General features: G+C 44.3%; 1 protein-coding gene across 1 annotated transcript in view; it reads right to left on the reverse strand.

Moving 5' to 3' along the window:
* Positions 1–5123: 5123 nt before the first annotated feature.
* LOC115080968 overlaps positions 5124–22793 on the reverse strand; it is a 312075-nt gene continuing 294405 nt past the window's right edge. Inside the window, exons 13-15 of the mRNA XM_029585462.1 lie at positions 16791–16887; positions 6151–6225; positions 5124–5416 (exon numbers count right to left, since the gene is read on the reverse strand). Of these exons, the coding sequence (XP_029441322.1) occupies positions 6172–6225; positions 16791–16887 (151 nt within the window). The 3' untranslated portion in view covers positions 5124–5416; positions 6151–6171. The remainder of the gene's footprint in view (positions 5417–6150; positions 6226–16790; positions 16888–22793) is intronic.

Consider the following 22793-nt stretch of genomic DNA (forward strand, 5'->3'; position numbering starts at 1 on the left):
CTGCCGAAGTGCGCTATGTAGCCTAAAAAGATCCCCCTTTTTAAGTATAACTGGCAGATTTTGAAGTAAGTGAAGCCATTTGGGTAAAATGGTCATTTTGAATAAATGTATCCAGCCACTTAAGGAAACGGGTAGGGAATATTTTCCTGATATACAAGGGCTGGATCTGCCGGGAGATTCACCCCCAAGTAACTTATATGATCCATAGCCCATCCTAAAGGAAAGGGATCTGGCCAATTAGTGGGCAGAGTAGGTGGGTAGGCTAGCACAGAAGATTTAGACTCATTTAGTCGTAGTCCAGAAAATCCACCTAGTGCAGTGATGGCCAACCTTTTGAGCTCAGTGTGTCAAAATTCATAAAAAAAACGAGCATAACTCAGGTGGTGTGTCACTTCTAGAAAAATCCTTAATTTTGTGATATTTGTAGCTCTAATCAATAATAAAAAGTTATAATTTTAATATGTACTGTATTTATTAATAAAGCAAAAACAAATAATTCTTTACCTTACCTGCTTAGTGACTTTTTTGTTGCTGAATTTCATTGGCTAAATCTTCAATTGAAGGTTGGTATTTCGTACACTTCAAGTCCAAGCAAGCGTTACAAACTTCATCTGTCAGTCGGTTTCTTTTATTGGCTCCCATTCATTTTCACACCACTCCCTCCCCATCCCCCAGGCATGCACACATTCATTCTCACACACACAGACCCCCAGGCAGGCACCCATGCATTCACACACATACACCCCCAGGCAGAGTCCCATTCATACACATTAGGGATGTGAATCGTTTTTTGACGATTTAAAATATCGTCCGATATATTTTAAATCGTCAAAAATCGTTAGGGCCACGATACAATACCAATTCCCCCGATTTATCGTCAAAAAATCGTAAATTGGGGGAAGGGGGAGGGCAGGAAAACCGGCACACTAAAACCCCCTAAAACCCACCCCCGACCCTTTAAATTAAATCCCCCACCCTCCCGAACCCCCCCCAAATGCCTTAAATTACCTGGGGGTCCAGCGGGGGTCCGGAAAACGATCTACTGCCGCGAATCGTTTTCCGTATGGAAAATGGTGCCGGCAGGAGATCGACTGCAGGAGGTCGTTCAGCGGGGGTTCCGGTCCCCCGCTGAACGACCGGGGGTTCCGGTCGCTCAGCTGAACGTTCAGCGGGGGACCGGGGGTTCCGGTCCCCCGCTGAACGACCTCCTGCAGTCGATCTCCTGCCGGCGCCATTTTCCGTACGGAAAACGATTTGCGGCAGGAGATCGTTTTCCGGACCCCCGCTGGACCCCCAGGGACTTTTGGCCAGCTTGGGGGGGCCTCCTGACCCCCACAAGACTTGCCAAAAGTCCAGCGGGGGTCCGGAACGACCTCCTGCAGTCGAATCGTGTTGGTCTATGGCCGCCGCCATTTTGAAAAATGGCACCGGCTGAAGACAACACGATTCAATTGCAGGAGGCCATTCCGGACCGCTGCCGTTCCGGACCACCGCTGGACCCCCAGGTAATTTAAGGCATGGGGGGGGGGGGGTTCGGGAGGGTGGGGGATTTAATTTAAAGGGTCGGGGTGGGTTTTAGGGGGTTTTAGTGTGCCGGCTCACGATTTTCACGATTTTCACGATACTTTAAACACCCAAACGGCAACAATACGATTCCCTCCCCCTCCCAGCCGAAATCGATCGTTAAGACGATCGAGGACACGATTCACATCTCTAATACACATGCACACACTAAAGGCAGACCCCCCTCTCTTTTGCCAGCAATCTCGGAACCTCTCTCATTCCTCTGCTGCCACTGTCACTGCTGCCACATGGCTATTGGGGAGGTGCCGATTGCTGCTACTGACACTGAAGTCCATTCTGCTGCCTCCTCTGTGCAGGCCCCGTGGGCTTCCACTTTCTCCATGCTGATCTCGTACATTGTGAGATCCGTAGAGAAAGTGCTATTCTTGCACATTCCCAAAGATTACATGTGCCAATCACTAAAAAGTAATTTCTTTTTTTTTTGCCTTTGCTGTCTGATCTTAGTTTTCTAATTGGTTGGTCACAGGCTTTTTTTTTTTTCCACCTTCCCTTTCTTATTTTTTTGCCAATTCCTTTTATATTGTCTTTTTTTCTGTTTCTTTTCTCTCCATCTTCTTCCCTCAAACACACAGTCAGGTTCTCATTCTCACATGCATTTCTCTTTCTCACACACACACAGGCTCTCACTGGCACATGCTCTCTCTCATACAATCATTCATACACACAGGCTCTCACTGGCACATGCTCTCTCTCATACAATCATTCATACACACAGGCTCTCACTGGCACATGCTCTCTCTCATACAATCATTCATACACACAGGCTCTCACTGGCACATGCTCTCTCTCATATAATCATTCATACACACAGGCTCTCACTGGCACATGCTCTCTCTCATACAATCATTCATACACACAGGCTCTCACTGGCACATGCTCTCTCTCATACAATCATTCATACACACAGGCTCTCACTGGCACATGCTCTCTCTCTCTCTCTCACAAACACACAGAGGCTCTCACATGCTGTCTCTGCAAACATTCAGGTCTTCACTCCCACACACAGTCTCTCAGCTCATCTCAAACACGCACACATGCACACTCTACAAACCCTCAGCCTCTCTCTCACCTCTGGGCCTCCTCTTTGCGGGTCGCCGCAGGATGGGCTCTGCAGCGGCCCTGATCTTCTCGGGCCGCGGTGGCCCTGCTACCGGGCCTCTTCCTCTTCTCTGGCCGCTGCGACTTGGAATTCGCGGCGGCCCGTAAACGCAAATGCTGCTCCTCTTCTGCACGTGCTGATGCTTCACCTCCTTCCTGCCCACGTGGCTCCGGCAACGTTTACTTCCGGGGACGCACAGGCAGGAAGGAGGAGGAGCATCAGCGCGTTTAAATGCGATCTTTGTCTTGAGCCTCATTGCTGCGCCGCATGAGCCTCCCTGCGCCCAGGGGCATTAGTGGAGGGGTCCGGAGGGTAGGGAGATACTAAAAAAACAAATTTTAAAGGGTCTGCGCAGCCGATAAAAAAAACAAATTCCCGATAGTCCTTGAAACGCTGTGCATGTCAGCAAAATGTCTCGGCGTGTCACCTCTGACAAGTGTGTCATAGGTTAGCCATCACTGGCCTAGTGTCTCAATTAAACTTAGCGGAAACGACAGAGATGCCGGAGGGTCCGTGATAAAAACTAACAAGTCATCTGCGAAGGCTACTCCTTTAAATATACGCGAGTCAAATAGTATACCCCGAATCTCCCAACACAGATAAATGGCCAGTAAGAGAGGCTTCAACTGCAAAATAAACAATAAAGGTGAGAGTGGACATCCCTGTTGTGTTCCCTGTGCCACCTCAAAGGGTTCTGATTGCATGCCATTTGCAAGAATGGCGGCTCGGGGATCTGTATATAATAATCTCACTGCCTGGAGAAAAAATCCGGTAAACCCCATTTGTTCCAAAATGTAAAATAAGTAACTCCTTTCTACCATATCAAACGCCTTTTCGGCATCGAAGCTGATAACCAGATAGGGAATGTCCATCTGTCTACCCATTGTCATGGCAGTCTGTACTCGGCGAATATTGGCCAAAGCATATCGCTGCCGGACAAATCCCACTTGATGGTCACTAATAAGAGTGGGTAAAATAATTGCCAGGCGATCTGCCAATATTTTAGCCAATAGTTTATGGTCCAGGTTTAGCAAAGAAATCGGGTGGTAGGGCTCGGGTGCAAGGAGTCTTTGCCCACTTTAGGGATTAGTGTAATTAGGGCCAACTTTTCATGGGAAGGAAAGGTACCCCAAACGATCAATTCTGAAAAGCCCGCCGCCAAAGGACCTAATATCAGGTCCCCTAAAAGTTTAAAAAATTCGGCAGTATAGCCATTGGGTCCTGGGGTCTTAAAACTTTTCACTTGGCTGATAGCCAAATGAACTAATATCTATGATCAGCATCAAAAAATCTATTTGGAACCCCAAAAAGCCTGAAGGAAACAAAAACTTTGTTTACCAGTGTTACAATTGCCCTTTCTCATTCTAAGTGTTATTTAATTTCCAAAGGAACTAAGTATTTACTTTTTTTTTAAAGCCCTTCCAAATTTATTCCCTTTGAGTTATGAATCTGAGTGACCAGGCTTTCTTGAACTCCATTACTGTTTCTACCTCCATCACTACCTCTGGAGGCTGCCCCATGCATCCATCACTCTGTTACTCCTGAGTCTGCCCCCTTTCAGCCTATCGCAATCCCCTTTTTCACTGTAAAATAACTGTCTCTAGCACATTATTTATGCCTCTGAGGTATCTGAATGTTTCCCCCTCTCCTCTAAGGTATGCATATTTAGGTCTTTCACTTTCAGTCTCACCTCACTGGGCTTACGGTACAGGCACTGCACACCATTTGCATCACTTCTGGTCCATTCATATCCTTTAGAAGGAATGGAATTACAGCCTCACAAATGGACACAGTACTTTAGCTATAGTTTCACTATTGATTTGTACAGAATATTATCATTTGATATTTTCTGCTAGTTATAAATCTGTGTATGCACCCTAGCTCTGCCTGTATGTGGTGGAGGTGTACCCCATGCCTCTTTTTCAGCTGGTCCAGCTGCTCATGCATAGAGGGCTCTGTTGGTGCTGGTGTAGTGCTGAGTGTGGTAGGAGTTGCAGTTTGGGCCTCCAAATGTGGCACGATGGGGAAGGTGACCTGGTGGGCTGCTCCTGCTCGGTTCCTGCTGCCTCCTGCTGGCGACGTAGTGTGCTGGAGGTCAGTTGTGATGGCTCAACTGCCTCCCATTGCAGGTAGGGGTCTTCCAGTAAGTCTGATATGTTCAGGCTTACATTGAGAGGGCTTGCTGAGCCAAGAGGTGCCAGCATCTACAGCTGCTCAAGAGGCTGGTGCTGCTGCTCCTCCTCGCTGAACTGAATTTGTCCATATAAGCTCACAGTTTGGATGCAATAAAAGAAATTGCATTCCGATGGAATTAGTTGCCGATTTTGCTGACTTGTAGGGAGCTGGTCCCAGGCACCTCTGATCAGATCCACGTCATCACTGGAAGCACCATTATATATTGATTTTCTAATGGATTTATAATGAATTGGATAAACAAAAATAAAATAAAATGTTGTTTATTAGTAATACTTTACATTCCTACATCTATATACAATTCTATATTTACAGTTCATTATTTTGTGAGAGGTCCATTTATAGAAAATCCAAGGAATGCTGGAGCCATGGCAGCCATAAAACAAATGTGATGTCTTATTGGCAAAGAAAGTTGAGGAAGCTACCCAAACGCTAGGACTGTGGAACAGCTCAGCCACAGGGGAGTTATCTTACTGTCACATTTCCATGGTGAGGGAGACAAAATCCTTTCCATAGTAAAGGATGACAGGGTTCCCAGACCTGAAAGAAATAAGAGCACTATTGATGGTGGCACATTTTGCTAAATGCTGAATTAATAGTAGACTTTCTGCTGCAATGCTGAAAAACAAATACTTCTGCTCAGTATTAACCTTACTACTCGATTTACTGGGATGCAGTTCCATTGTGACAGTAACTTCCAAACCAGCACATGGGCACGGTCATTTTATAACTTGCACACGATATAAAATACACTGGGCACATGCCCATGTGCACCCATGCCCATGTGCACCCAATTTAAATAGGGCCATGTAAATCCCGATTCTACTGCGTAAGTCAAGGTTTTTAAGGGGTACATGTCCACGCCCTTTCCAGTTTCACCAGTTCATTCACGTGTGCCCAGTTAAGACTAGGTCCTCCAAACCCCTCTGTTTTGATAGCCTGCCTCCCACCGGTTACCCCAGACCCATTAAACCCAGCAGAAATGGCTAATTTATTTTATTTTTAAGTTACACCTGCTCCACAATAGAAGTTACATGGCAATGGACCTGGGCGCGTGCTGGGGCATTAAGTATTTATGCACACATCTCCTGGCCATGTCTCGCCCCGACCATACCCACACCCACACCCCATCCCTTTTTAAATCTCAGTGAGTTGTGCGTGCTGCGGGAGATAAACGCACATCTGGGCGGCTTTTAAAATTTGGTCGGTATGCATAAGCCTGACTTGTGCATGCATCCCCTAATTTATGCGCGTGCTGGGCTTTTAAAATTCACCTTTGCAACATCATCATGCTCTCACATCCTCATAGTCATTGCCCTGGTGGGACTCTCTGTACCTGTCTCTGGCATCTAAGAAAACAAAATAATTATTATACTTTCTAACTCTGATGATGGTTCTTCTTGAATTGAAACTTTTAAGAGCATTATTTAGATGAAAGAGGTGATAAGCAGCAGCTTCTTACCAGGCTAATTTTAAAACGAGAATGCATGCGCCTATACAGACATATCTTATTTATTTATTTATTATATTTATATACCATCATAATGTGACCAATCATAACGGTTTACAGAAATATGGTAAAGTAAATAAAATCAAGAAAATCATAAAATGCATTAAAATAAATCATAAAATTACATTAAAAATAAGAAGTAACAAAATAAGAAATAAACATAATGGTTACAATAAAAACAATAGTACCTTTCTTAAATTTAAAGTTGAAAAACAGGGAGAAAGGAAACAAGCGGAAAGAAAGAGAAAAAGAGCTCAATGCACCATAATTCAAAATCCATCTTAATCCTTAATATTATCCTGAGTCCGATGTGACAACTCAGGTTAAACCAATGCTCTCATATGCCTGTTTAAAGAGCCAGGTTTTAAAGTTTTTCTTAAAAACCAAAAAGTCTCTTTGCAGCCTTAATTCAGAGGGCAGAGAATTCCATAATTTGGGTCCTGCAATTGATCGGCACGCATGCAGAGATAAAGCTGGAATTTTAAATCATGTGCATTTGCGCATGTATGATTTTTTTTTGTCAAAATCATTTTTATTAAAAAAAAAAAAAGAGTAACAGTAGGATAATCAAAACCAGACTTTGGGGAAGATTTTATTTTATTTATTTAGGTTTTTTATATACCGGCATTCATGGACAAGTCACATCATGCTGGTTTACATAGAAACAGGGGGTGCATAGAACAATAGAACTAAACTGGTGCAGAGGGGAAGCAGTTACAAAAAACCAGGGGTAGAATAACTGGGAGAGAGAAAAAAGAGGAACAGTAGGGAGTAAAAAGAATTGTATGGGGATAAGAAAAATAACTTAATGAATATTTACAATAACATTACTACAGGAATTGGAGGTGGCTATGAGTTGTCCGGGGAAAGATAAAATAACTTAATGAATATTTACAAGATAAACACAGTATGCGTCAAGAGTAACCCCATTGTTTACCGCAAGAACGATCCCCCAACATAGTAAAGACAACTGTCTCAACCCCCCGTATACTCTCCTTTTGAGGTCCTATGGACCAAAATAAACAGAGTATACTCAAACCATAACCCACCACCCAATCACATCACAGACATCCACAGACATTCCGCACACCACCCATAACCCCCTCCCCCTACCCTAACCTGGGAGACATCCCCTCCTTAACAAACATTATCAAACATTTGCAGAGAAAGATATTGCAAAGGCCCCAACCAAGTTCGGTCCCCATCATAACATACACTGATCTCTGATTAATTGGCAAAACATAATACATTGCTAAAGGTCCAATCATTTCCAAGAAAGATGATATCCGGTGGCAGTTAGAGTAGTTTGAAGGTCCGACGGCAAAAGGTCATAACAAGTAGACCAGCACGCCTGGTAGATCGAGTCCTGTGCCCTCTCATTATTCAGGGCGACCAGCCGCTTCATTTGCATTGTAAATAACAAACGTCCAAACCAGGCCCGCAAATTGGGTGGCGCATCTGGTGTTATCCAGTCAGCTAAGATCGTTCGGCATGCCAACAATATTGCAGTGTGGCCAAATTTATCCAAGGACAACTTATAAGAAGAGAGAGCACCCCTTAATCCAGAAAGAAGTAACTTGCCTGTCCACCCAATAGAGGAGCCTGTACATTGAGCAACTACTGCAAGCACTTTCGTTCAAAAGGCTCTCAAAACAGGGCAAGCAAACAACCTATGCGCCAGAATGCCTGTCACTTGATGACATTTAATACATTTAGGGGAAGATGCCCATCCCATCCGGCAGCGGCGAATGTCATCGCAAAAAATATGGTGCAAAATCTTGAATTGTAACTCTTGAAGAGAGAGGTCCGGTAGACTTTTAGGCATAAGCTGGAAACATGAAAGCACGTATGGAGTAGAGATATCCATGTCCCACGCCTCTGTCCAATACCTGGCTAAAGAGGCCACATGCGGCACAGAGCGATATGATCTACCGAACTTACACCAGCCTTTGATGGAGTTACACTTTATGGCCCTATCAAAGAAACGTTGTGTGAAAGCTGACTCCTTACGAAAGGACTCCTCAGTCCAGTGAAATGATTGGAGATAATGACGAGTCTGCAAGTATGCATAGAAATGTTTACCTGGCAAGTCATAATCTTTAGCCAAAGATGCGAAATCGTGCACTGTTGGCGAGACATTATCATAAAAGTGGAAAATGAATGCCAAACCTTTCTGTAACCAGGCATCAAAAAGAAAATGGTTGAGGCGGCCTGGAGGGAAATCCAGGCTACCCATCAAGGGCATAAAGAGAGAAGGAAGTCCAGCCACTCCCCCTCGCGACCGTATCCAACACCAAGCCTGACGACATGGCTGTACCAAGCTGCAAGGGATAGTTAAGGTCCGATAGGCCCCAGGGCTGGCCTGGATCAGATACAGAGGAGACCAAGGGGCTACCATGCTAATAACCAGACCATCCTCACAATACGCGTATTTATCAAGAAGCCATTCCCCCACATATCGAAGTTGGCAGGCAGCATTATATAACCGGACATCCAGCAGGCCAAGACCCCCCCTCCCCTTTCTGAGACATCAACACCTGATAGCGTAACTTTGATCTCCTCCCCGCCCAAAGGAATTTTTGGAAAGAAGACTGCAACCACCGTATATCCCTGCTTGTAAGCCAGCATGGTAACATATGTAATTTGTAAAGCAATTTGGGCATAAGCACCATCTTAAGGAGGGCACTTCTGCCAAAGAGAGAAAGGGGTAAAGAGCGCCACGCTTTGAGTTGAGCATCCAATTCTACTAATGTGCTTTTTATATTCAAGGCATAAAGATCCTGAAGATCCCGAGAGATCCAAACCCCCAAGTATTTCATTTTGTTCTGAGCCCACATAAACGGGAACCCTCCCGGCCAGTGTTGTTGCACTCCAGGGTCAAGGGCAAGTGCTTCTGATTTGGAAAAATTAATAGTCAGTCCTGCGATGGAGTGAAAGACATTAAAGCATTGAATAATAACAGGGATGCTAGTCCGGGATTGCTCCACAAACAGCAGGATATCATCAGCGAACATTGCTAATTTCATCTGATGACGGCCGATATGGAGGCCCTGAAACCCATCCTCCAAGCGCAGCTTAATAGCCAGAGGCTCTATGGCTAATACAAATAATAGAGGAGACAGGGGGCATCCCTGGCAAACCCCACATAAAATGGGGAAAGAATCGGACAAGGTACCATTAATAAGTAACCGAGCACTAGGATTAGCATACAGTGCCTGCAGCCAAGACAGAAAAGCTCCCGACATGCTGTAGGTTTGTAGAGCCCAAAACAAATAATCCCACGAAAGGGAATCAAAAGCTTTCTCAGCATCTAGGCTCAACACCAAGGCCTCAGTCCGAGGGTGAAAGCTTAACAGGCCAATCAGGTGCCTCACATTTTTAACACCCTGACGCCCTTTAATAAAGCCAGTTTGATCTCCATGTATCATGAAAGGTAAAAGAAGACTCAATCTGGCTGCCAGCACGGCCGCCAATATTTTTAAATCCCCATTGATAAGAGATATGGGCCTGAACAAGCCCACTTCTTGCAAATCCTTCCCAGGTTTAGGGAGTAACACTATAGTTGATTGATTTTCCGTGGGTGTAACCGGGGTCCCCTGGACTAAACCATTATAATATGGCCACAATGCGGACAAAATGGGAAATTTCAAAATCTTATAAAACTCTGGCCCAAGGCCATCTGGGCCAGCCGCCTTTCCCAGCTTGAGGCCATGTATGACGACATGAATTTCAGAATCGGTTATGGGCATATTTAACGAGAGGAGCTGTGCATCAGTGATCTTTGGCCAAGGAAAATTAGAAAAAAAAGACTCTCTGGATGGGAGATGACTAGCCTTTTCCCCATAAAGCCCTCTATAATATTCAAGGAAACGGGCTGTAATGGCCGCAGAGGCTGTCTGACTGGTCACAGTTCTATCTTTAATACTCTCCCCAAGCTACCATCGGCTCCGGAGTTGGCCCACCTATTCACCCAACACATTTTCAAACTACACAGACTTCCCCAGCACATCGCGTCAGATCGTGGAGTGCAGTTCACTGCCAACTTTTGGCGCTCCTTGTGCAAGAAATTCAGGATCCAGATTGACCTTACTACAGCATACCATCCACAGGGTAACAGCCAAGCCGAATGCACGAACCAGACCCTAAAGACCTTTTTTCGAGCCTTTGTGAACAGCGGACGGGACAACTGGTCCACACTACTCCCATGGGCCGAGTTTTCACACAACCCACATGTCCATTCTTCCACTGACTCCTCGCCCTTCCTGGTGGTCTATGGGAGGTAGCCAGCTCCCCCACTTCCCAAGGCACTTCTGGTGCCATCGCCTCTAGCCCAACTTACTGCCCAGCAGCTGCATACCCTTTGGATCCACACTCAGGGTTGCTTTTGAAGGGTGGCTGAGGAGGCAGAAAAAGCAGCCAACAAACCATTGGCGGCCTGCCCCCCTCTTCAAACCGGGAGACCAGGTATGGCTTAGCACCTGCCACATCCGGCTATGGGTACCGTCAATGAGACTGGCCCCCCAGTACAACGGCCCTTTCTCCATCACAGAACGAATCAGCCCAGTTACCTACTGCCTAAAGTTACCTTCCTCATTAAGGATATATAACACATTCCACATCTCCCTCCTTAAATCCCTGGTATCTTCCTGGCCACGCCGGAGGACCACGGAACCACAGGACTCAGCTGCAGAAGAGAGATCTATAGGGTGAGGGACATACTGGACATACGACGCCATCAAAGGAGATGGGAATACCTGATCACATGGGATGGCTTTGGCCCCGAGGAAAATACGTGGGAGCCTGCCGCCAACATACTCGATAAGACTCTTCTCCGTCAGTTCACACCTAGCATCCTGACAAACCCGGGCCTTCTAAGAGTAAAGGGAGGGTACTGTTAGGAACCCCGGCTGCTCCGTCCCGCAACCAGGTCCCCTTACCTGCGCCAGTTGGAGACCCGCCTCGGCCACCACCCCCAGCCACAGACTCCATTCGTGGCCTGCTCCGGCAGCGTTCAGGACACTGCCAAATCCTGCTCCTCATGGTCGCCTCCATAAGCGTGCACATGCACCGAAGCACAGGATTTAAAGGGCCACTAGCGGGAAAGTTCCCTGTGGCCCGGATTGATGATGTCAGGCTAACTGAGTACTTAAACCCTACCTCTCTGCTCTCAATTCGCCTCAGCAAAGGGTTATGCATTCCTGTAGAGTGTGAGTTGTCCGCGTTCCTGTGATCCTCCTTAGCCTTGCCTCGCTCCTGATCCATAGTTCCTCCATCCTTGTTCCTGTCTCCGGTCCCTGCCTTGCTCTTCATCCCCTGGATTGCTCTCTCGGTTCTGACTCCTTGCCTGGTACTTGACTCTGCTTGATCTCCGCCTGCTCTGACTCCTTGCCTGGTACTCGACTCCTCGCCTTTTGCCTCATCTAGCTGATCAACGCCGGTCTCCTCTGCTGGACTTCTCCATCGCAAACACTACTTGCCCCCTGGCATTGCTGGGAAGGACCGTGCCTAAGTCCTGTCGGCCCCGGTACCCAAGGGCTCAACCTGTGAGGAACGAGGGTTGGTATAGGTGAAGCTCCTATTGGGCCTTCCCCCCTGTTCCGCCTCACCGAGGACCTCCAGGGGCCTACCCCTGAGGGTAGCAACAAATTTGCCTCGGCTTAGGGTCCACTTTCCTAACACTTGCAACCTGATATTTTACTTGTTAGAAGCTCTGCACCTGGTTGAATGTTAATACACAGGCATGAGAACATAAGAACATAAGAAATTGCTATACTGGGTCAGACCAAGGGTCCATCAAGCCCAGCATCCTGTTTCCAACAGTGGCCAATCCAGACTACAAGTACCTGGCAAGTACCCAAAAGCTAATTAAATCCTATGTTACTGAAGCTAGTAATAGCAGTGGCTATTTTCTAACTCAACTTGATTAATAGCAAGTAATGGCCTTCTCTTCCAAGAACTTATCCAAACCTTTTTTAAACCCAGCTACACTAACTGCAATAAAATAACCACATCCTCTGGCAAATTCCAGAGTTTAATTGTGTGTTGGGTGAAAAAGAATTTTCTCCGATTAGTTTTAAATGTGCTACCTGCTAACTTCGTTGAGTGCCTCCTAGTCCTTCTATTATCCGAAAGAGTAAATAACTGATTCACATTTATCCGTTCTAGACCTCTCATGATTTTAAACACCTATATCATATCCTCCCTCAGCTGTCTCTTCTCCAAGCTGAACAGTCTTAATCTCTTTAGATTTTCCTCATAGGGGAGCTGTTCCATCCCCTTTATCATTTTCGTCACCCTTCTCTGTACCTTCTCCATCGCAACTATATCTTTTTTGAGATGCGGCGACCAGAATTGTACACAGTATTCAAGGTGCAGTCTCACCATGGAGCGATACAGAGGCATTATGACATTTTCCATTTTATTCACCATTCCTTTCCTAATAATTCCTAAAATTCTGTTTGCTTTTTTCACTGCTGCAGCAAACTGAGTCGACGATTTCAAAATAGTATCCACTATGATGCCTAGATCTCCTTCCTGGGTGGCAGCTCCTAATGTGGAACCTAACATCATGTAACTACAGCATGAGTTATTTTTCCCTATATGCATCAGCTTGCATTTATCCATATTAAATTTAATCTGCCATTTGGATGCCCATTTTTCCAGTCTCACAAGGTTCTCCTGCAATTTATCACAATCCACTTATGATTTAACTACTTTGAATAATTTTCTATCATCTGCATATTTGATTACCTCACTCGTCGTATTCCTTTCCAGAACATTTATAAATATATTGAAAAGCACAGGTCCCAGTACAGATCCCTGAGGCACTCCACTGTCCACCAAACTCCACTGAGAAAATTGTCCATTTAATCCTACTCTCTGTTTCCTGTCTTTTAACCAGTTTGTAATCCACGAAGACATCGTCACCTATCCCATGACTTTTTATTTTTCATAGAAGCCTCTCATGAGGAACTTTGTCAAATGCCTTTTGGAAATCCAAATACACTACATCTACTGGTTCATCTTTATCTTCGTTTATTAATCCCTTCAAAAAAGTAAAGCAGATTTGTGAGGCAAGACTTGCCTTGGGTGAAGCCATGCTGACTTTGTTCCATTAAACCATGTCTTTCTATATGTTCTGTCATTTTGATCTTTAGAACACTTTCCACTGTTTATCCTGGCACTGAAGTCAGGCTAACTGGTCTGTAGTTTCTCGGATCGCCCCTGGAGCCCTTTTTAAATATTGGGGTTACATTAGCCACCCTTCAGTCTTCAGGTACAATGGATGATTTTAATGATAGATTACAAATTTTTACTAATAGATCTGAAATTTCATTTTTTAGTTCCTTCAGATCCCTGGGGTGTATACCATCCGGTCACCTACCTATTATGTTTAAGCATAGATCTGCCTCCTAGGATTGAGTCATCCACACAGATTTGCAACAACTGAGCTCCTCTGAGTGACATACCTTACTCAGAGGAGCTTCAGGAGGAATTAACTCAGTATTTGATGGCTGCTGCCACCATTCACTCATTTCTATGTGTGTAATTCTGAATATTTTTTAAACCATTCCCTGAATTATGAATAGCAATTTTCCTTGCCTCATCTCTTCCTCACCACTTAGGAAATGATGCTTCTATCTTAATAAAAAGTTTTGCAAGAGAGAAAAGAAAGAAAAGGATGTCTGCGACACCAAGCATTCAACTAGATGGTCACTGTGGCAAGATATTTTATTTGCTATATTGAAAAAGTGCATGTGTTCTTTTTTGTCCATAGATGCTTTGAGAGACTTATATGGAATGGGAAATGTAGATTTTTTAGCATATGCACAACTCAAGCATTTCATTGCTTCTTCCCTTCGAGTTGATACCCTCTGCCTGACCAGATCTTTATTTGAAAACTATTGCCATTATGCTGATAAACCTGCGGGGCTTGATCTCTAAAATATATTCCCCTTTTAAATGGTCATCTCACTGAACCCTTTAAACAACTGAAAAACTGGGACACAGATCTGTGACATCCCCTGAGTGCCGAGGATTATTTTTTTTATCGGCTGGTAAATGCTCCTTATCAGCTACTTTGCAAGAGAATTGTTATAAAATGCTTTATCGCTGGTATCTGACACCCGCTCACTTACACCATTTATTTCCTAATGTGTCCGACACCTGCTCGAGAAACTGTGGGGGTATTGGCACTTTTTTCACATATGGTGGCAGTGCTATAAAGCAGTTTCTTTTTGGGCATACATTACTGAATGGTTGAATCACGTTTTAAAGGTAACTGTCACTATGGAGTCTTGTCATACCCTCCTCAACCTACCATTGCCCAATCTGAACAAGTTTCTTCATCGCTTCTCCCAGCAGGTGTTTCTTACAGCTTGCTGTGAGTTAGCGACCTTTTGGAAGCATGTCGATGTCCCATCAGTGCCCTGGGTGATTCACCGGCTATATGGTTATTGTCAATTAGCTGGTCTCACTGCTGTACGCCATAATCGACTGAAATCCTTCAAGGCCACTTGGGGTTCTTTTACTACCTGGTTACGAACCTGTGATTGAGCTGTGTTTTCGAGATGGTTGTTTGTGGCTAATCCTCTTTAGTGAGGTGTAGTCCCTTCAGACTATATTCTTATGTTTTCTTCTACATATTTGTATTTGCTGGCTAGTCTCTCTTCCTTACGTTCTGGCGCTGGTAGTAGTACCGCCAAAGAAATGCTGTATTAGACATTGTACTATGGATTTGTTCATTCTGCTCTTCTGTTATTAATGCACTTGCAGGGTTCTGTGGAGGGTGGGTTGGGTGGGACAATGGGTGTATTTCATTATCTGTACTGTTTATTTCTGTTCCTGCTGTTTCACCAAATAAAAATTTTCAATTTAAAAAAAAGAAAAAGTGCATGTGTGTGTGGGAAAAGAGGAACAATAAAATATAAAATATGTTCTATTTAAGTAGTGCTATCAGTGTACATCACAGAGTGCATGATCATTTTCAGAACAATAATATCCCTGCCCCAAAGAGCTTATAATTTACATAGCAGCCCAGGGAGGCAACACAATTTCCTCAGTTACTCAGTGAGTGATGAAGAGGGGCATGGCAGCGTGGTCTGTGCTTGGACATGGCTAGAGGTGAAATATCCTAACGTAACAGACAGGAAGCCAGAATTATTGCTGATGCGTTGAAAGGAAGTGCAGAAATCAAAATGCACATTACATTCCAGTCTATTATTTCAATCTAGGATGCTGTAACAGTCTCTTTAATTTTCTCAGAACTTATCTTTAAAATCACATGTAATTCTGAGCTCTCTGATTCTCTCTTCTCTGACCATCCCAGTTACAGCATATGTTTAAAAAAAAATGTAAACCTAGAAAGTATGTTTGCCTTTTATTCTATTTATTATCCTGCATCATTGACTCCGTCCTCGGCTGATCTGGTCCGGAGTTTGCCCTGTGGTATACATGGAGTTTTCGTTCTGATTTCCCTAAGAGAAATATAATTACATTCCCTGCATGCAATGGGGAAAAACCAGGACTGGATCAAGCTGACCTGGGTGAGGTGGCAGCCCTAGGGAAGCTAGCTGACATTGCTAACATAGAAACATAGAAAGTGAGAGCAGATAAGGAATGTAAGGCGCACCGAGGCGACCCAGTTTGCTTCCTTTTGCAATGTAATTTCTGTCAACCAAAATCAGTAACTTTAAACAGCCGTGCGGGCACACATCTATGTGCATATGCCAGCTCACGCCCAGAGAAGTGGCCATTTTAAAATGTATGCATGTATATGCGCACATGCTATAAAATAGGCTTAATGTGCGTACATATGGGCACGTCTATCGCATAAGTGGGGAGATTCTAAAAGCCACATGCGCTAATGCAATTGCCCATTTTCCCAATTTGTTTCCACCCCCTAGTTAAACAGCCTCCCTTTTACCTTGTGAAGCTACGACCCTTAAATAACCGCTTACGTCTTTACTGTTTTTTGTTTTAGGACTTACGCGCCATCCATAGCAGAACTAAAGTTATGCGGTAGGGGACCACAGTGTGCACTTATGCACCTAAGTATTTACGTGCTGGTTTCATTCATAAATCGAGGAACGCCCCTGCCCCGCATCTTTCCTCCCCCCCAAAATGCTTGTGCACGTACCAGGAGATTTACATGTACACAGGTGCCTTTTAAAATCCTCACGGCGCACACTAGCCCAGCTTTGGTGTGTGTAGGGCTTTTAAAATTCACCTAAAAGAGTTTGGCTAAGGGTATGCCCTGGAGGAGGCACCCACTACAGACTGTGAGCAGGGGACTCAAATCAGGAGGGGGATATGCCTAAACAATAAAGGAAATACAGTTTAAAAATCATACAAGGAACTGAGCCTACAAGGTAACTTGTTAGTATAATTCAAGATGGCTCCTACCTCATGTCCAGTGGGGACATTTGCTGGATCATGGGTGACTTCTTGTACAGTGGAGACTTCTGAGAAATCCTTCTCATCAGCATGCATACATTGTGCACTTAATCAAAAAAAGATCAGAGTCAAGTTATAATCATATTTTTCTTTCATGTTATTTTTTTTTTTAATTTATACTTTATTGCATTTTTACTTTTAATACAAGAAATTATCCAATGTGTTATCATATTCCAGATAAGTAAATAAATCCAACTTCACATTTCTTATCTCAAAGCAATATAATAATACAATATCACCTGGTCATATGCATATTGAAATCATACATAAAGAAATATGGGGAACCAAGGGTGAATATAGCAGATAAGTACAAGGAAATCTTTTACAACCTTATGAAAGACATGCTGAAACCCTGTGAGTGACTCCAAAAAATTTTCCTTTCCAACTACCTTTGGATTAATCCTAGGGTCACGATGAAGAATCCAAATAACTACGCAATTGCATCGGATCTATGAAAACGTACTTTACATACCCACAGTATAGCAAACAACGACAGGGAAATCGGAGCATGAACTGTGCACCTCTTTCTACTACTTCTCCTCTCATTTCTAAGAATTTTTTCCGTTTTATTTGCGTTATCCTTGCAATGTCAGGAAAAATTCGGGAACCAAGATGGCCACTGACCTGTGAGGACGTGCGGGCTGTGACTCTCGGTTGCTGCAATTTCTATCCAGCTAAAACCTCAAGAAAAGTTTCCTTTTTGAGTTTTCTCAACATACCTCACACCAAGAGGAAAGCTCGAGTACATGAAATTATCTCTACTCCTGATCATTTACGACAACCAAAGATTGAGGCAGCCTTCGCAAGGACTCAAACAACCAACCCGCAAGCTGTAGTCGCTGGGGCAGGCAAGGAGCAGCTGCTGAGCCCCCTGACGCTAGAAACATCGTTGAGCCCGGGATATCCAACGGCTCCGGATCCACCTATGAAAATGTCTTGTAGTATAGATTTTCCTGAGAACTTTTTTTCTGTAATAAGAGGTGCCCAGAGAAGAGAGGAGGAAATCTCTTCGGCAAACCCGATTGAAATGGATTCCAGGAGCCACGAGAATTCAGCACAACATCGCCCGGAACAACTAAGAAAAAATGGTGAAGGCCTTGTGGGAGTAAGAATTGCGATGAATAATATACCTCTTCTTAATACTACTTCTGTACTCGTACCATCCTTAGAAGAAATAAAGAATATTCTAATAGTAATGCAGAAATCTATTAACACACGTACCACAACTGTGCAGGAAGCAATGACCAAATCCCATAAGGCTGAAGAAAAGCTGGTATGGATGGAGAAAAGAACTGATATTTTGGAAGGGGAAGTGAAAAAAATGGAAGACGTACCGATAAATCTGATAAAATCAGAGAAAATGGTGGAGAACAAAATGGAGTTCTTTGAGAATCAGTCGAAGAGGGCTAATCTCCAATTTTTGAACTTTCCTAAAACCAAATTGCAGTCTCCTATGGACTTGTTGAAAAGTTATTTTGTAAACATCTTGAAATATCCATTGGAAAGGATACCTGTTATAATAGCAACTTATTATCAAATACAACATTTACCTACTGGAGAAAATACTAATCAGCAAGAAAATCAAGGGGAAGCAACTTTGGATATAACAGACTTTCTGGAAAAATCTTTTGAATGGACATTACTTTGTGAGCCACATTATTTGTGCAGTTCTCTTCAAGACTTGATAGAGATAATGTTTTGAAGCAGTATTTCAGATCTCAGAAAATGAAATTTTTTGGACAGCTTTTCTTTCATGATCTTAATGCCAATGGAAGAGTACTGGTCCAAATATTTTCTAGAGAAAGCTACAAAGATACCCCTCAATAAGCATGTGAAAAAGAAGCAGTTGAGATAACATCTATGTGCAGATATCTCTAAAAGTTCTGCTAATGGCATTGGCCCACAAGTGAATTATTTTCTCCCCAGGATAAGATGACTTAACCAAAAGATCCTGTACTTCATCCTAGGCATAGAATCAGGGCCACTTTTAGCACTTACATGAGCCTGGGCAAACATTTGTGGTTGAGCCCTCTTTTATTTTTTCCAGATGGGACACATGAATCATAATATCTCAGTGCGCACACACGATTCACTATTGTTGACAACTGGCAACAAAAGCTTTCATATCAAACACGTAGATGTGAGATCTATCAAGCCAGCTGACCACATGAGGGATTTAATCATTTCAATGTGTCATTTGTTGACAGAACTTGACAATATCACATTTGGATCTTTCTTTTTTTTTTTTAGATTTTTCGTTAAGTGCCTTCTGTTCTGGCCTTCCTGTTATGCAGGTGCTCCTTTTGCCCATTGGAAACAGCAGCCATACAAAGAATATCGCAAGAGAAGGGCAAGGGCACAAAAGCTTTGGCATACAGTAGCAAGTTCTCAAATTAAGCGAAGCTGGTAGTTGGCAACTAATTATCAGTTTGATGTTTCTAAAATCTTTTATAAGCTCATGGCTTTAAGTATATAGGAAAACATATGCTTGGTGAAAGCAGAGTTACTAACCTGTAATAGGTGTTCTCCAAGGTCAGCAGGATGTTAGTCCTCACACATGGATGACATAATTGGACGGAGCCCGGCACGGAACTTTGATCTAAAAAATTCTAGTTTCAAGTATGCCCTACTGATCACGTGCAGCTTTACATATCACCCTGCCCCATAGGCAGAGTCCCTCAGTCCACGATATAGCTAATAAATGGACAAACCAACTCCCAGGGGAGGTGGGTTGGTTTCGAGAGGACTAACATCCTTCTGTCCTCAGAGAACACCTGTTACAGGTAATCAACTCTGCTTTCTCCAAGGACAAGCAGGATGGTAGTCCTCACACATGGGTGAATCCCCAGCTAAAGGCTGCCCGAGCAGGACAAAGTGGGGAACCCCACAGTGCTGAAAACATCACCTTTCTCCTATTTGCCTGTGAGGCAGTTGACCCAAAAATGGGTTTAAGCGGGAAAAGAGTTGGATTCTAAAAATGAAAACCGTAGAACAGACTGAGACACAAATACCTCGATGCACAGCAGGGTACTTGCCAGGTTCTTATGGCCTGGATTGGCCACTGTTGGAAACAGGATGCTGGGCTTGATTGACCCTTGGTCTGATCCAGTATGGCATTTTCTTATGTTCTTATGTTCTTATGGCACCCAAGACAGGGGTATGATGCCAAGTTTAGCGAGAATCATACTTTGCCTCACGGGACTATTACAACCAGGGTTTGGATCAATGAACTCTGACTGCAAGGTAGGTCTAGTTCCTTCTGGATACAGGAAAAGGCCTACAGATTCAACCTACAGGAGAACTTTTGGATGAAAACCACACAGTTTCCTTCAATGTCACAAGACACCTGAAAAATCCCACTGGGTCAGAAAGCCCTCCAGAAAGAAACTGTGGGCTTCTAACATCTGAAGATCAAAATGCCTTTGCAGAAGCATGCCCAGTGATTTGCCAATAGGTACAAAGGGCAGAAAAATCCAAGCAACACTTGGGAGACGAAGCAGCAACAGCGTCTAAGTCTGTGGCTGATCTTACTTGCCAATGCACCAGACAGATCCGACCACCCAGGACAGTCATCAAGAGTGTGAGAGGATGCAAAGCAATCCCTGACAGGATTGCTAGCCTAAAAACTCCCAGGTAGGGAGTTAAGCTAGGAATGAAGCTCACCCACACTCATCCTGTCAAGGGTAAGCCTATCCATTCAGTTCATAGAATAGGTCAAGTGAGCAGAAAGGCACTTTAGTCAATGCAATGAAGTATGAAAAGCTAAAGGCAGTATTGGCCAGAACTTGGCGAAAGGACAGGGAAAAGGTGGTGTACTAATGAATGTCCTAGATTTTCTCCCCTCCCCTCTTGACATTCTGACCAGAAGTCGGAAGGAGCGAAAAACACAATGTGCCAGGCTCCAGGGCTGCCAGGATAAGAAAAAGTCACTAGACTGCATTTAATAACTCACTTCTGATTGCAGTAGAGAGTTTAGCCCCCTAGGTAGATCACTCAGGATAACAGGAACAGCCAAAACTGAGAGCTAACCTCTTGGGAAAGATATCCAACAGGGGACAGAAAGCAAGGGTTTCGTGAGTACAATCCCCTGTAGAAACAGGATTCCTTTATCAACCTGGCAACCCAAAAGATACCAGGGCAGAGTCAGTCAGATCTCAGAACAGACCACCCAATAACTTGGTATAGGTATCAATACATAAGGCCAGGATTACGAATACTTTCCCACAAGGAATGATCCAGTCCAGGAGATGGACAATGGTTGCCTGAACCAGGACTTCCTGCCCAAAGACAGGGTTATCCCTAAAATGAGGAAGTATAGCTTGCAAGCTGCCGCAACAAAAGTGTAGCACCTCCGTTGAGAGTTTCCTCATCCCCCATAGATTCAGTGAGAGGTTGACAGGCACACCTACCAACTGAGATGTAACTAGATTACAACCCTTCCCACTGAGGTAGGGTCCCGCATGCGAGAAAGACTGGCAAGAGCAGTTATCCACAAACACCACATAGTGTGCTCTGCGGGTAAGAAAAAGGAGAGTCCCATGTGGGAAAACCCCTAATCTTCGACAGGAAGTGGCCCAGAAGGGGAGACCCCGAGTACAATGGGGAGACTGAATCCTGAATAACTCCCTGATGAAATAGACCTGCTGCGCCACAGGATGACCTAGGAATGAGCGCTAACACCCGACTTGTTGTCAGATCCCACAGGGAACAGAGAGCAAACCCTCATCAGAGGTGAGGAAATCCTTTCTTCGGGAAATGAGGAATAAGGACCATCCCTTGAAGAGACAGACAACCTGGTAGCCCAAAGGGAACCCATAAGGGTCACTTCTGGAACCCAGTCATATCTCCCCTATCCAAAGGGACAGGAAAGCAATGGGAATCGGGGCCTCCCAATCCTGAAAACCCTTCCTACTCTCCCTGGGAAAGTGGGTTATGGCCGCTGATTGCTGAGGTTCAAAAACAACCAAATCGGCCAGAGGTGGCCACCCAGTCAAAGGGTAGGACACCACAGTAATTCATGGACCAGCGAGAATGGTCCAACAACCCCTGCTGCTGTCCTCCCAACACCCAAGACTCCAGTCTGGCGATGGACCTGCAAGGGATGAAGTCCCAGAGGCTTCCTCCCTAAGGAGATTCAATGTAGTTTATAGAGGAGGGGTTGAAAGATACACCCCTCTTCTGTGGGAAGGAAAGATTCCTAACACTACCTTCCTTGTATCTACACCCCTAGTAGTTCAAAAAGGAATGCAGGCTTATGTCAGACTTTTGGCAGCGGTGCATAAATGGTGTGCTCGCCACGAGGGAAACACCCACACACCTACACTAGAAGGTAACTGAAGACCACTGCTTTTAAAGCACGATGACCAGTACTCATGTAGCAGAACCCATCTTGCGTATGGCGGTGCACATAGGCATCCCATCACCGCAACTGTGGGTAGAATCCCACGGCACAGCAGGGACTGGACACTACCTGTTAGAACTGGCAGCTGCACACTGCGAAAAAGCAATCCAAAAGTGTGTGATGGCATCCTCCTCGCTAGTGTCCCATTGTACCCAAAGGTGTAAAATGGATGAGGTAGCTGACACCTTGATGCAATTTATTTATTTAATTATTTTCTATACCGGCTTTCACGACTAGAGGTTGCATCAAGTTGGTTTACATTTAACAAGTCGTGCATTGAACAGAGAACTCAAGCTACTAAACTGGTGCAGAAATAGTAGTTACAATGAACAAGGAAGTTTACAACTGGGAGAGGAGGAAGAAGAAAGAAAAGGGGCATGAATATTTACACAATAAAATGCATTTACAGATAATATTTACACAGTATGCAATATTGATGCATACTGCAATGATGGCAGTTCCACTATGTCTGACATGGTACAGGCCGAAAGAATGCCGCCCACCAGCATCTAAGGTGCTTGGAGGAGCAGATGACCCCACCATTCCCAACT

The sequence above is a fragment of the Rhinatrema bivittatum genome, chromosome 1 (assembly GCF_901001135.1).
Source record: "Rhinatrema bivittatum chromosome 1, aRhiBiv1.1, whole genome shotgun sequence".
In the NCBI taxonomy this organism is placed as follows: Eukaryota; Metazoa; Chordata; class Amphibia; order Gymnophiona; family Rhinatrematidae; genus Rhinatrema; species Rhinatrema bivittatum.